General features: G+C 45.8%; 1 protein-coding gene across 2 annotated transcripts in view; it reads left to right on the top strand.

Moving 5' to 3' along the window:
* Positions 1 to 1,965: 1,965 nt before the first annotated feature.
* The window catches only part of ATAD2B (ATPase family AAA domain containing 2B), a 346,160-nt gene continuing 332,541 nt past the window's right edge, over positions 1,966 to 15,584 (top strand). For both annotated transcript variants that reach the window (XM_075341155.1, XM_075341154.1), the window contains exon 1: positions 1,966 to 2,230. In XM_075341155.1, the coding sequence (XP_075197270.1) occupies positions 2,123 to 2,230 (108 nt within the window). In that variant the 5' untranslated portion in view covers positions 1,966 to 2,122. The remainder of the gene's footprint in view (positions 2,231 to 15,584) is intronic.

Raw genomic sequence — 15,584 nt, 5'->3', positions numbered from 1 at the left:
ATTGTCTGCATTGCAATGATTTCCTATGGGAAATCTTGCTTTGCTGAACGAGTACCTTGATTAACAAGCACACTCCCAGAACGGATTGTTCTCGTTAAGCAAGGTTCCACTGTATCTGTAAAGCCACCTGCACATGTTCAGTATTTGGTGAGTGTTTTTTACCTCGGTATTTGTAAGACAAAACCAGGAAAGGGTAACAAATACAGAAATGCTGCCCGTGTTTCTATTATACTTTTCCTCTGATTCTTCCACTCCTAGTTTTGGCTACAAATACTGAGGGAAAACTCACCAAATACTGAACATGTGCACGTGTCCTTACAGATACTGAGGTAAAATACTCACCAAATACTGAACATGTGCACGTGTCCTTACAGATACTGAGGTAAGATACTGACCCTATAACAAACATGCGAACATGGCCTTATTCCTAACAGAATGGGCAGGGGGTCTCACTGATGAGTCCAACTTTTCTCGAGAATGGGGCTAAGGCCGGCGTCACATTTGCGATTGAAAAATCGGTACGGTTCTCATGCCTGAGAGTAGGATGAGCTATGTCCGAGTGTTGATCCGTGTGCAATGCAATTGCAATGCGAGTCTGTGATTTTTCTCATGATAGTAGTCTGTGAGCAATCCCTATTCAATCCATATGTGATCCGTTTTTTTCCTCAGCAGCTATTAGTCATTACAGTCATGTACAGGAGCATTTACAGTGTTCTGTGCTACATGATAGAATTGTGTTTAGAAAATGGGATGTCACTAGGATGGTGTATCTGCCGTCCGTGTGACATCCGTTTTTTTTTCTCTCACCCATAGACTTGCATTGGAGAGACTCTCATGAGAAACTCTAGAAATCGCAGCATGCTGTGATTTTTTTACTCAGTCCAATTGTAGCTGAGGAAAAAAAAGCAGAAAAAAAAGCAGATTCGAGCTGCCTCATTGATTAACATTGGTTCGAGTGCAATGCGAGATATTCTCGCAGTGCATTTGTGCGAGTCAATCGCAAGTGTTACGCTGGACTTAGAGACAGATCCATGGAATGGACCAGTGACAGCGCAGGTGCACCATGGCTCCAGTCACTCTCTATGGGACTGCTGTTTTCTGGATTAGCTATGTTTGCCAGGCCCATATTGAGTGACTGCAGCCATGGAGCGCCTGCACCGTCACAAGTCCATTCCTACGCATCATGTCTCCCAGTACTTGGACGTCCACTCATCCACAAGTTATCGCATACTTTGTGTATAGGGGATGGCTTTTAATGTTAAACCCATAACTTTTTTTTTTCTTTTTGGGGGGGTGGGGGATTTTTTTTTTTGTTTACTAAACTGGCTATTGATTCTTTTACACCATTTGTCTTCTACAGTCTCTCTGTTATTGGCTGCAAAAAGAGTAAACTGAGATTCCATCAGTGAGCGCCTCCTGATGGTTCAGTGGGAGAGTTTCTAAGCTTTCCTGAGCTCCTTTCAGCTGATTTATGACCATAGGCCGAATCAAACAAATGTGCAGGAACACAAAGGGGCCTGTAAAAACAAAAGCTGCAAAATTTGAAATTGTAGAGAAATTTTAAAGAAAATTTAATTGTAGACAGGTTTTTTAGCCTCAAATACACACATTCAAGTAAAAGAAAATGCCTGTCCTGACAGCAGACTCCATTACAGTGCTACTTATGTAATATGTTACTTAAAATAAAGGCAGAACTACAGCAAAAAAAGTGAAAAGCAATATAGAATAAATAAATAAAAACCTAAGCAATGAGCAGTAAAATGCGCCGCTGTCCTGAGCAGCCCAGTGATCAATATTCGGCCCATTCACACGGTTTGCCCGAAACAAAAATGGCGCCTTTCTCGAGCTCCAGTTCATCACGTGACCGCAGATAAGGGCCTTACACCACAGATCATAGAGTTGACAAGTCCAGCGCCCCCTGGTGACCGGAGGAAGGATCCGCAGCGGCTGGGAGTCTGACTGAGCAGAGAAAGGGAAATGGCGGCCGGTGGCGGCTCAGCCTGATCCGGAGCAGCGAGAAGCGGAGCTGCCGGGCGGCGGAGCCGGAGGACGAGCCGCGGACACAGCAGGACGGGCGGCGAGAAGCGGCCGGAGCCGTGTGCGCTCACCCGACCCGAACAGCATGGTGAAGACCCGGCAGAGCGGCCTGCAGGGGCCGGGCGGAAGGTTCATCTCATCCCGCACCCGCTCCGGACAGAGCCGGCTCCGCGGCAGGACACAGCCCGCTGAGGTGAGCGAGGGGAGACGGGTGGCGGAGGGGGAGGCGGCGGCCGCCATTGTGTCTGCGCCGGGCTGTGCCGGCCTGCCGGTGTGTACGGCGCATACAGCCTGACATCTATACACAGCCTGATCTACACTACAGCCTGACATATATATATATATATATATATATATATATATATATATATATATATATATATATATATATATATATGTATATGTATGTATGTGTGTGTGTATGTGTGTATATATATATATATATATATATATAATTACAGCCTGGTCTATTATATGATATCACACTGCAGCCTGGTCTATTATATTATGATTACTACAGGCTATCATATTATGTCACACTACAGACTTACAATTTACCAGTGTACTGTAATACTATATCACATTACACACTATTATATTGCACCTCAGGCTGGTGTAATATTATTCTTACAGACTATTCTATTATATTACACTGCGTTCTGGCATAGTTGCCCTTTATCATACTCCTTAAAGGTGGTGTCACACACAGCGACGACGACAACGAAGTCACTGCTATGTCACCATTTTCTGTGATGTAGCAGCGATGTTGCTGTGTGTGACATCCAGCAACGAGCTGGCCTCTGCTGTGAGGTCACCGCTCGTTGCTGAATGTCCAGCTTCATTTTTTGCTCGTCGCTCTCCCGCTGTGAAGCACACATCGCTGTGTGTGACAGCGAGAGAGCGACGAACTGAATGTGCAGGAGCAGGGAGCCGGCGTCTGGCAGCCTGCGGTAAGCTGTAACCACAGTAAACATCGGGTAACAAAGAAGCCCTTTCCTTGGTTACCCGATATTTACCTTAGTTACTAGCGTCCGCCGCTCTCACGCTGCCAGTGCCAGCTCCCTGCACACGTAGCTGGAGTACACATCGGGTAATTAACCCGATGTGTACTCTGGCTAGGAGTGCAGGGAACAAGGAGCTGGCACTGGCAGCGTGAGCGCGGCGGATGCTAGTAACTAAGGTAAATATCGGGTAACCAAAAGAAGTGCTTTCCTTGGTTACCCGATATTTGCCTTAGTTACGCTTCCACGCGTCGCTGGGGGCTGGTCACTGATCACTGGTGAGATCTGCCTGTTTGACAGCTCACCAGCGACCATGTAACGATGCAGCAGCGATACTGATAAGGTCAGATCGCTGGTCGTGATCGCTGCTGCGTCGCTATGTGTGACACCACCTTTAGGCTGCTTTCACACTTGCGTTGTTTTGCATCAGTCACTATCCGGCGCCTTGTGGAAATATGGTATCATGCAAAATATTTTGCAGGATTCCGTTATTTTCCCCATAGACTTGTATGAAGGACTGATTGTGACTGGTGGCCCTGTGTTGCATCCGCAACGGAATGACTGACCGCCGGGCGGAAGCAACGCAGAATGTAACTTTTTTTGGAGCGTGGAAAAAAACGCAGTGCACAGGAGTCCGTTGGCTTCCGTCATTGGTTATAATGGAAGCCTATGGGCGTTTAATCCGTCAAATGACTGATTCCGGTGACGGTTCCGTCTTTTAGCAACAGAGCATGCTCAGATGTTTCCTTTCTGGTTAGAAAATATGTCGGTCTCTCCCTCACCCTGTGTCTCATACTCACTGATCATCGGCGCTTAGCTGCTACTAAGTCCTAGCTTAGTAATGGCAGGAGTCTATGAGACGCCCCCTCATCACTAAACTGTAGTGAAAGTAAATAAACACAAACGATAATCGATGGCTGGGCAGTATATGACAAGCTCCCCCCCCCTCCCCCATTCACCTTTTGTGCCTCCCCTATTTCCTCATAGACTGTAAGCTTACGAGCAGGGCCCTCACTCCTCCTGGTATCTTAATGTTGGTATTTTGTAATGTCTCATATTGTCTGTACATCTCCCCTCTGAATCGTAAAGTGCTGCTGAATATGTTGGCGCTATAGGAATAAAAATTATTAATAATAATAATAATAATAATAATATTATATAACACAAACACCAAAAAAATCCTTTATATGAAATAAGATATATAAAAACACCCTCTTTCACCACTTTATTAAAATCCCCAAATACCCTTCCAGGTCTGACGTAATCCTTACGAGGTCCCATGACACTTTCAGCTCTGCTACATCGGAAGCTGACAGGAGCAGCCGTAGAACACCGCCGCTCTCTGTCAGCTCCACAGAGCAACTGAAGTGAGTCGCACTGTCAGTGGTGACGTCACTCGGGGTACCTGAGGCCATAGCCGGATTTTGGTACAAACTGCTACAATGGATTTTTTTTTTTTTAACGGATCCGTCCCATCAATTGTACCACAATCTCCAATGTATCCGTCACATCAGTCACAAAACTGATTGTGACTGATGCAAAACAACGGAAGTGTGAAAGCAGCCTTATACCATGCGTTGTGCTGTATCTTGCATTATAATTTATTTTCCAGTATTCCTCTCTCGCCTGTGTTGTGGAGTCTTCCGAGTTCTGTCCCAGGGCAGCTCGTTGGGCTCTTTTTTTTTTGGGGGGGGGTCGGCGCGTTGGACTCTTTTTTTTGGGGGGGGGGGGGGGTCGGCGCGTTGGGCTCTTTTTTTGGGGGGGGGGGTCGGCGCGTTGGGCTCTCCCCTGCCCTCGATATATGTGGATGTTTCTGCGGCCAATCACAGCTCAGAAAACATCCACAAGGTTTGGACACAAGGATTTGTCATTGGCTAACAAAGACACATGTCCCTCTGCATATAAAATGTGGCGTAGATGCAATTTTGTGATTGCTAAAGCTTAGGGAAGGGGCTGCTACACAGTAAGCTTAGCCAGGGGTTTAATCATAGGTAGCTGAATTAGATATCAGAGCCATAGTGTAGAATAGGGACGTGCAGTGTAGGGAAAGCTGTGTGCCACAAATCGGCATTTCATGATAGAAGTAGGGAGTGCTACTTGTGGTCTCCTGCTACAGAGCTGCCAGTGAACCATCTCAATAGGTATTGGTACTACTGTGGGCCACTATTTGCCCCATGATGTCTGTATTGTCAGGATTAGCATTAGTACTGACTACTGGGTTGCCACTATGTTAGATCCACGGTACAAGAGTCAATTTAGCAAGATGCTTCCGCCCTGGTAAGGGACGCGCGGATGCGGGAGTAACAAAACAAGCTTATAGTCCCTCTTAACACTATTTTTCCACAAGACAGCAGGGAGGCACGCAGCATTAATCACAGTTCTAGAATCCAACCATGGGAACGTCGCGTCGTCCACGCAGAAACATCAGCAGCAGTTCAAGAGTCAGAAGCAATTTCTGTGATTTGTGGCACATTTTTTACACCATCGCATGCACCAGCGGAATAGAGTAGAAGTCTGACAGTGAACGACTGTAGAGGATGGTACAGGAGCACCTAGAGCTCAACATCCATGCCATAAGAAGGAGATTGGACCCTTTTGCATTTTGGTGTTCAAAAATGGAAGAGTGGCCTGATCTCGCCAGTCCCGCCTTGGACGTTCTTGCCTACCCGACAGACGCCACTCTCTCAGAACGTGTCTTCAGTGCTGCTGGCAGTGTATTGATGAATAAGTGCATCTAGCTGTCCCCTCAAAGCGTAGACCACCTAACGTTCATAACTATGAACAAGTCGTGGATGTCCAATAACTTTGCCACCCCAGTCCCAGACTGTGCAGACTAGGCGATGGTGTTGTAGCAAGATACAGTCATATGAAAAAGTTTGGCCACCCCTATTATTGTTAACTTTTTTTTCTTTATAACAATTTGGGTTTTTGCAACAGCTATTTCAGTTTCATATATCTAATAACTGATGGACTGAGTAATATTTCTGGATTGAAGTGAGGTTTATTGTACTAACTGAAAATGTGCAATCCACATTTAAACTAAATTTGACCGGTGCAAAAGTATGGGCACCCTTATCAATTTCTTGATTTGAACACTCCTAACTACTTTTTACTGACTTACTAAAGCACTAAATTGGTTTTGTAACCTCATTGAGCTTTGAACTTCATAGGCAGGTGTATCCAATCATGAGAAAAGGTATTTAAGGTGGCCACTTGCAAGTTGTTCTCCTATTTGAATCTCCTATGAAGAGTGACATCATGGGCTCCTCAAAACAACTCTCAAATGATCTGAAAACAAAGATTATTCAACATAGTTGTTCAGGGGAAGGATACAAAAAGTTATCACAGAGATTTAAACGGTCAGTTTCCACTGTAAGGAACATAGTAAGGAAATGGAAGAACACAGGTACAGTTCTTGTTAAGCCCAGAAGTGGCAGGCCAAGAAAAATATCAGAAAGGCAGAGAAGAAGAATGGTGAGAACAGTCAAAGACAATCCACAGACCACCTCCAAAGACCTGCAGCTTCATCTTGCTGCAGATGGTGTCAATGTGCATCGGTCAACAATACAGCGCACTTTGCACAAGGAGAAGCTGTATGGGAGAGTGATGCGAAAGAAGCCGTTTCTGCAAGCACGCCACAAACAGAGTCGCCTGAGGTATGCAAAAGCACATTTGGACAAGCCAGTTACATTTTGGAAGAAGGTCCTGTGGACTGATGAAACAAAGATTGAGTTGTTTGGTCATACAAAAAGGCGTTATGCATGGAGGCAAAAAAACACGTCATTCCAAGAAAAGCACTTGCTACCCACAGTAAGATTTGGTGGAGGTTCCATCATGCTTTGGAGCTGTGTGGCCAATGCCGGCAGCGGGAATCTTGTTAAAGTTGTGGGTCGCATGGATTCAACTCAGTATCAGCAGATTCTTGACAATAATGTGCAAGAATCAGTGACGAAGTTGAAGTTACGCAGGGGATGGATATTTCAGCAAGACAATGATCCAAAACACCGCTCCAAATCTACTCAGGCATTCATGTAGAGGAACAATTACAATGTTCTGGAATGGCCATCCCAGTCCCCAGACCTGAATATCATTGAACATCTGTGGGATGATTTGAAGCGGCTGTCCATGCTCGGCGACCATCAAACTTAACTGAACTGGAATTGTTATGAAAACAGGAATGGTCAAATATATCTTCATCCAGGATCCAGGAACTCATTAAAAGCTACAGGAAGCGACTAGAGGCTGTGATTTTTGCAAAAGGAGGATCTACAAAATATTCAAGTCAATTTTATGTTGAGGTGCCCATACTTTTGCACCGGTTAAATTTTGTTTAAATGCGGATTGCACATTTTCTGTTAGTACAATAAACCTCATTTCAATCCAGAAATATTACTCAGTCCATCAGTTATTAGATATATGAAACTGAAATAGCTGCTGCAAAAACCCAAATTGTTATAAAGAAAAAAGGTTTCACATTAATAGGGGTGCCCAAACTTTTTCATATGACTGTACCTACTCCTGTCTATCATCTTGCTGTCTCTAGTGAAGGTAGAAATGCTGGTTCAACCCTTGTTACAGGGCCGGTCACATGCATGTCGCGGCATTGGACTACTTGTAGTCTGTGCCAATTGTTGCCACTTTTCCTGTTGTCTGACCTTAATTTTTGGAAATGTGGAGGCTCCAAATTTGTCTTTTACCTGTAGTGCCAGGGTTCTGGGCGCAAGAGGCCTAATCCTGCCATTCAGCCACCTCTCAATTTTAAAAATGGAAATGCCAGGCCACATCCTGTGTGTTGCATGTACAATACCTGACTGCTGTGCAAAATACACCTTGGGGAAATGGGTGATTGGGAGGGGGGGGGGGGGGGGAATTGATGCTGCGGTCTGCCTGAAATGTTTTAATATATTAAGTCTCCAAGATGGATTTCCAAGTTGTGTCTTGTCTGTACTGGCGGGGTATAGGAGCACTAGCCCTACACCTGTCTGTAATCCACCTCAATATTTCTTATGTCTATAGTCTTGGAAGCTAATAGCTGTATAAAAACAGTGGTGCTGCACTGTAAAACGTATTTTTGCACTTTAAGCTTTTTGACTCTTTCTCCCCCCCCTCCCCCCCCAACTCCACATCCTAAAGGTGTCTTCTATGTCTTAGGTTTCATCTCCCATTTGAATCCAGTGGGGTTTGAAAACGTTCAGCGAACATTGGGAAGTTCTCCAAAGATCAGTGAACCGACTTTTGCAACATTCACTTTTTTTCTACTCACAACCACTCCATTATCACATGGTACTTCTTTAACTTAATAGTACAAGTGCATCTCAATAAATTAGAATATCAACTAAAAGTTAATTTTATTTCCGTAATTCAATACAAAAAGGGAAACGCATATATTATATAGTCATTACACACAAAGGGATCTATTCCTATATATTATATAGAGTCATTACACACAGAGGGATCTATTTCAAGTGTTTATTTCTGTTAATGTTGATGATTATGGATTACAGACAATGAAAACCCAAAAGTTATCTCAGAAAATTAGATTATATAAGACCAAATGAAAAAATGAATTTACACTCAAATGTTGGCGCCTACTGATAAGTCTGTACAGTAAATGCCTCAATACTTGGTCGTGACTTATTTTGCATGAATTACTGCATCAGTGTGCCAATATGGCATGAAGGCGATCAGCCTGTGGCACTGATGAGGTGTTATGGAAGCCCAGGTTGGTTTGATATCAGCCTTCAGCTCATCTGCATTGCTTGGTCTGGTGTCTCTCATAGATTCTCTATGGGGTTTAGGTCAGGTGAGTGTGCTGGCCAATCAAGCACAGTGATACTGTGGTTAGAAAACCCTGTATTGGTAGTTTTGGCAGTGTGGACAGGGGCCAAGTCCTGCTAGAAAATAAAATTTCCATCTCCAAAAAGCTTGTCTGCAGAGGGAAGCATGAAGTGCTGTAAAATTTCCTGGTAGATGGCTGCGCTGACTTTGGTCTTGATAAAACACAGTGGAGCTACACCAGCAGATGACATGGCTCCCAAACCATCACTGATTATGGAAACTTCACACTAGACCTCAGCAGCTTGGATTGTGGCCTCTCCACTCTTCCTCCAGACTCTGGGACCGCGATTTCCAAATGAAAGGCGAAATTTACTTTCATCTGAAAAAAACACCTTGGACACTGAGAACAGTGCAGTTCTTATTCTCTTTGGCCCAGGTAAGACGCTTCTGGTGTTGTCCATTGGTCATGAGTGGCTTGACACAAAGAATGTGACAGTTGTAGCCCATGTCCTGGATACGTCTGTGTACGGTGGCTCCTGAAGCACTGACTCCAGCAGCGTCCACTCCTTGTGAATCTCCATTTTTCAAAGGTTTTATGGACTGATGAAATGAGAGTGATTCTTGATGGGGCCAGAGGCTTGATCAGTAAAGGTCTAAAAGATGAAAATATAATGACATGGCCCCCTTCTTCACCTGATCTGAACCCCATAGAGAACCTGTGGTCCCTCATAAAATGTGAGATCTACAGGGAGGGAAAACAGTGCACCTCTTGGAGCATTGTCTGGGAGGCTGTGGTGGCTGCTGCACGCAATGTTGATGATAAACAGATCAAGCAACTGACAGAATCTATGGATGGTCGGCTGCCGAGTGTCATAAAGGTGGCTATATTGGTCACTAACTTTTTTGGGGTTTTGTTTTTGCATGTCAGAAATGTTTATTTCTAAATTTTGTGCGGTTATATTGGTTTATACCAATAAACAAGTGAGATGGGAATACATTTGGCTTTTATTAAGTTGCCTAATAATTCTGCACAGTAATAGTTACCTGCACAAACAGATATCCTCCTAAGATAGCCAAATCTAAAAAATACCCCACTCCAACTTCCAAAAATATTAAGCTTTGATATTTGAGTCTTTTGGGTTGATTGAGAACATAGTTGTTGATCAATGAAAAAAAAAAAATAAATCTCTAAAATACAGCGAGCCTAATAATTCTGCACACAGTGTAAGCGGGGTACATTGGGATCAGATTATCTGCCAGTCCTACCATCACCATCAGTCACAGATGTGCCTTACCTCGGGTGCGATGTATCCCTTAGAGCCAACAAAACGATCCAATGTGTCCTCCTCAAACACATTCACAGCTGACAATCCGAAGTCAGAGATTCGGATGTGTCCATTGTCATCAAGGAGGATGTTCTCTGGCTTCAGGTCACTGCAGGGAGAAGGAGCAGACACTGAGGAGAATTCATGAAAAGAACGTTCTACCATAGATATAAAAGGAGACAACAAAGAGTCAGAGCTGACAGATTTATGAAGATGAACTACCGTGTTTTTCAAAAAATAAGACAGTCTTATTTTATTTTATTTTGTGGCTGAAAAAAAGCGCTAGAGCTTATCTTCCTAGAAACCCGATCGGGGGAAATCATCGCCCCCCCCCCCCCCCCCCCCCCAAAAAAAAAAAGAGAAAAGCAGACCCTTCCCACCTTCTCAGGAGAATCATGCTTACCAGACCCTGGACTTCTGTGGGGCTCCCAGGTCCTCCTGCGACTTCAGTGGGCACTCCCAGCAGATATCCTCTACGCTTCCTCCTCTGCTTTTGGCCAACACTCGCATACACTAAATCGCACACACTCATATACACACAATCAGACATCGGATTGGACACACACACACTCATCATCACATTGAGCAATACCGATTGCTTCCAGCCTGCAGGGGAAGATGGGACGCAGTGCAACGGAGCACGAGGACCTGCGGTGAAACGCATCAATTCTCTCCACCGCAGTGCGTCTCATGAGTCTCTATTGGCCAGAAGCAATCTGTATCGCCGGATGTCATGTGTGTGGGTGTGCGATTCGATGTGGGTGTTCTGGTGTGTGGGTGTGTGATCCGATGTGGGTGTGCGATCCACTACAGGTCCTCCCGCTCTGTTTCGGAGTATGATCACGGGGTCTTTTCTTCTTTCTTTGGGGTGTCTGCTGTCTATAATGAAGTGTCCTGCAGTATTAACTTTTTTTTTTTTTGCTGCATGGACACTACATTACTAAACCAGGAGTAGGGCTTACACCGAAAATGCTGAAAATCCCCGCTAGGGCTCATTTTGGGGGGTTGGCTTATTTTTGGAAAAACACAGTAAAGGCCCGTCACACTAAGCAACATCGCTGGCAACATCGCTGCTAACGAACAACTTTTGTGACGTTGCTAGCGATGTTGCTGTGTGTGACATCCAGCAACAACCTGGCCCCTGCTGTGAGGTCGTTGGTTGTTGCTGAATGTCCTGGGCCATTTTTTAGTTGTTGCTGTCCTGCTGTGAAGCGCAGATCACTGTGTGTGACAGCGAGACAACAACAACTAAATGTGCAGGCAGCAGGAGCCGGCTTCTGCGGAGGCTGGTAACCAATGTAAACATTGGGTAACCAAGAAGCCCTGTCCTTGGTTATCCGATATTTACCTTTGTTACCAGCCTCCGCCGCTCTCACTGTCAGTGCCGGCTCCTGCTCTGTGCACATGTAGCTGCAGCACACATCGGGTTAATTAACCCGATGTGTGCTGTAACTAGGAGAGCAAGGAGCCAGCGCTAAGCATTGTGCGCTGCTCCCTGCTCTCTGCACGTGTAGCTCCGTGCGCTGGTAACCAAGGTAAATATCGGGTTGGTTACCCGATATTTACCTTAGTTACCAAGCGCAGCATCTTCCGCGCGGCGCTGAGATCTGGTCACTGGTTGCTGGTGAGCTCACCAGCAACTCGTGTAGCGACGCTCCAGCGATCCCTGCCAGGTCAGGTTGCTGGTGGGATCGCCGGAGCGTCGCAGTGTGACATCTCACCAGCAACCTCCTAGCAACTTACCAGCGATCCCTATCGTTGTTGGGATCGCTGGTAAGTTGCTTAGTGTGACTGGACCTTAAGGCCTAAGCCACACGGCGAGATAATCGGAGCGAGTGGAATGCAATAAAACGTCGCATTCCATTCAGACCAATTTTAGCCTGTCTCCGCACCCATGAGCTATTTATTTTCTCAGCCATAATTGGACCTAGAAAAGTCACAATATGCTGTGAGTGGAATGCTATGCTCTTCCTCTCACTCCCATTCAAGTCTATGGGGCGAGAGAAAAATTGCGCTGCACTCAAGTACACCAGTGTACCCCGAGTGCAGGGCCAGAATGGCAATAGCCGGTTACGAAGGAGAGAGTGAGATAAATCTCTCCCGCCCCTCCTCAATGCCGGCCCGCCCCCCACAGCTGAGGTCCGATTGCATGATCGGACCTCAGTCGCAGTGACACTCGCATGACACTCGGCTTCTGCTGTGCTGCCAGTGTGAGCAGAGTGTTATGCGAGGATCGCAGTAGTCCCCGTGTGGCCCAGGCTTAATTACCGATGTATGACGCCGTGTTCATGCAGGAATTGCAGCCCGCACACCATCTCTACCGCAAAGAGTCTGGAGTAGAAAGAGGATGGATCAGTGGTTACATACACAGAGAACATGAGCAGATCACACACTGATGGTTTTACTGTCATCAGTTTCTCCTGTAGTCAGTGTCCATTGCTCTAGGACTACAATGTACGAGCAGCGGATTAAGTTTTAGTATAAGACACTTACCTTATTGTCTCCATGTTAAATGGCATTGAAACTGCCATGTGGTCAAAGAGGTCTCCTCTGGCCATATAGTCCATGGCTATCAAATACTCGATTGGTGTCTCTGTAAATGCCCGCAGAGACATTAGGTAGCGGAGGCCATTTTCAGGACTTCGATCTCTGTACTGACTTTGTCCTCAGTACAGCGACTCTTTTCTATGATTTTAATGGCCAGCAGCTCTTCAGAGACCGGATCAGATGCCAAGATGACCTGAAGAAAAATCACAACAGATCAGAACATTATCTCATTTATTATGTGGATCTGTGTAGTAGATCACTAGATTATTACATGCATATATAAATATCCCTCCTGTATATGCATGGTGCAGGATACATTGGGGAACATGGAGGAGGATAAATTCACACTTACATTTCCGAAGCTTCCCTCTCCAAGCTCTTTGTGGAATTTAAGGCTAAAAGGGTCAGTAGGATTCTCAATGTTGGCCATTTCCATCAGGGGTAAAGTTCAGCATCCGGCACCACCAATGTCGTCTTGTGACATGTCCGCTATGTCAGAGGAGGTCATCAGGCTTCTATCTGCTGAGATTTATTAACACATAGTGGAAACATTTGTCATGAAGTGGGGAAAAGGTATAGAGCAGACTCAGGAGCTGAGCATGCACTGGGCAGACGCCAGCTGTATTACACAGCTGCATACTCTGATTACTGCAGTTTAACCATTTCAGTACTGACAGTGGTAATTAAAAGGAACCAGGTTTTCCCCAATTATGGCCACCACCATTTGAAAACTTTCTAAAAAAAAAAAAAAAAAAATCCCAATCTGGAATGAAGTGATTGCGTGCACTAGCCCCCAATAGCCCCCCCATGACACAGTTGTATTGCTCAATTGTTTTTATTATCTACCTGGGCCTGCTAAATCCCCCTCTTTCACTTTCGTCCTCTTGTTAACAGCAGCCTGGCTTCATTCTACATGAGAGCGGTAAATTATCTATATACAGCAGGATCACAATACTGCGTATAGAACAAGGGATCAGAGTCAAGTCCTCTCAAGAGATTACAACAGAAAATTAAGTATTAATCCCTTCACGACCAACGGCGTACTGGTACGGTCATGTTGCGGTAATCGCCGCTGCTTGCTGTGGTGAGCACTGTGTGTCTGTTGATTTTAACAGCAAATGTGTGTGGGGCTAAGGGTACTTTCACACTTGCTTTCAGCGCATTCCGTCACTATAGAGAATAGCGCAGTCTGTTAACGCACTGCGCTAGTCTCCATAGACTTGTATGGATGACGCACTGTAACGCAAGAGTCTGCGTTGCATCCGCTGGACGACACAGCGTCGTTATTTTGACGCTGCGTCGGGCGGAAGGAACGCAGCATGTAACATTTTTTTTGAGCAGCACAATCCGTAGGATTTCACTGCGCGTGTTTTTTTTTTTGTTTTTTTTTAATCACAAACTTTATTTTTGTCTCTCGGTGGCCGAAGCTGAGCCGCCGGCAAGTGACAGCGCTCAGCTGAGCGTCCAAGTGAGAGCGCTCAGCTGAGCGACCGGCCGCCGGCATGTCAGGGCACACAGCATATCGCCCGGCCGCCGGCATGTGAGGGCGCCCAGCTGAGCGCTCGGCCGCCGGCTATTGAGAGCGATCGGCTGATCGTTCACAATAGTCGGCTGCCGGAAAACTGTAAAGAAGAAGAAAAAAAAAAATGGAGCTTTCCGTTGTTTTGTACGATCCGTAGCATTGCGTTGTTCCACTATATGCAACGCATCCGTTGCATCCGTCACACAACACAATGCTTCGGAAGCCGTCCAACGCAAGTGTGTAACTAGCCTAATACCCACGCCTGTGTGCCACTTAGATCACTCTGTCAAAATGGAGGCCCCGTGACACGATCACTGGGAGCCGATGGTTGTCATGATAGCTCGGGGTCATGTGATGACTCCTGTTGCTATCATGACATAGTTCCCCTTCACGACCGGCCGATTTTTCGCTTTCCGTTTTTTTTGGGGGGGGGGGGGTTGCCATTCTTCTTTCGAGAGACATAACTTTTTTTTCAGTCACTATGGTCATGTGAGGGCCCACTTTTTGTGGAACGAGCTGTACTTGTAAATGAAACCATACCATATATTGTACTGGAAAACGGCAAAAAAATTCCAAATGCGGAAACATTGCAAAATAAGTGCGATAGCACTTTAGTTTTTTGAGATTTTATTCATTGTGTTCACGATGTGGTAAAACTTCTGTGTGGGTGTGATGCCTCAGCTCAGTGCGAGTTCGTAGACACCAAACATGTATAGGTTTACTTTTATATAAGGGGTTAAAAAAAAAATCAAAAGTTTGTCCGAAAAAACTGGCGCACGTTTTACGTCATATTCCGTGACCCATAGCATTCTCATTTTTCGGGTTCTATGGCTTAGTGTCGGCTTATTTTCTTTGTCGCTCCTAATTGGGAGACCCAGACAATTGGGTGTATAGCTACTGCCTCCGGAGGCCACACAAAGTATTACACTTAAAAGTGTAAGGCCCCTCCCCTTCTGGCTATACACTACCCCGTGGGATCACGGGCTCCTCAGTTTTATGCTTTGTGCGAAGGAGGTCAGACATGCACGCATAGCTCCACTGTTTAGTCAGCAGCTGCTGCTGACTAATGTCGGATGGAAGAAAAGAGGGCCCATATGGGGCCCCCAGCATGCTCCCTTCTCACCCCACTTGCGATCGGCGGTGTTTGTTAAGGTTGAGGTACCCATTGCGGGTACGGAGGCTGGAGCCCACATGCTGATTCCTTCCCCATCCCCATTAGGGCTCTGGGTGAAGTGGGACTTGACCGGTCTCCGGGCACTGAGACCGTGCTCCATCCACAGCCCCTGGAGGATCTGCTGGATACGGAGCGGAGTTTCCTCAGGGACAGGACCCTGCTTCATTAAGGTACTCCGTGTCCCCGTGCTTACCGCACGC

This window comes from Anomaloglossus baeobatrachus, chromosome 3, assembly GCF_048569485.1.
Source record: "Anomaloglossus baeobatrachus isolate aAnoBae1 chromosome 3, aAnoBae1.hap1, whole genome shotgun sequence".
Classification (NCBI taxonomy): Eukaryota; Metazoa; Chordata; class Amphibia; order Anura; family Aromobatidae; genus Anomaloglossus; species Anomaloglossus baeobatrachus.
This window is presented reverse-complemented; position numbering and strand designations above follow the sequence as displayed.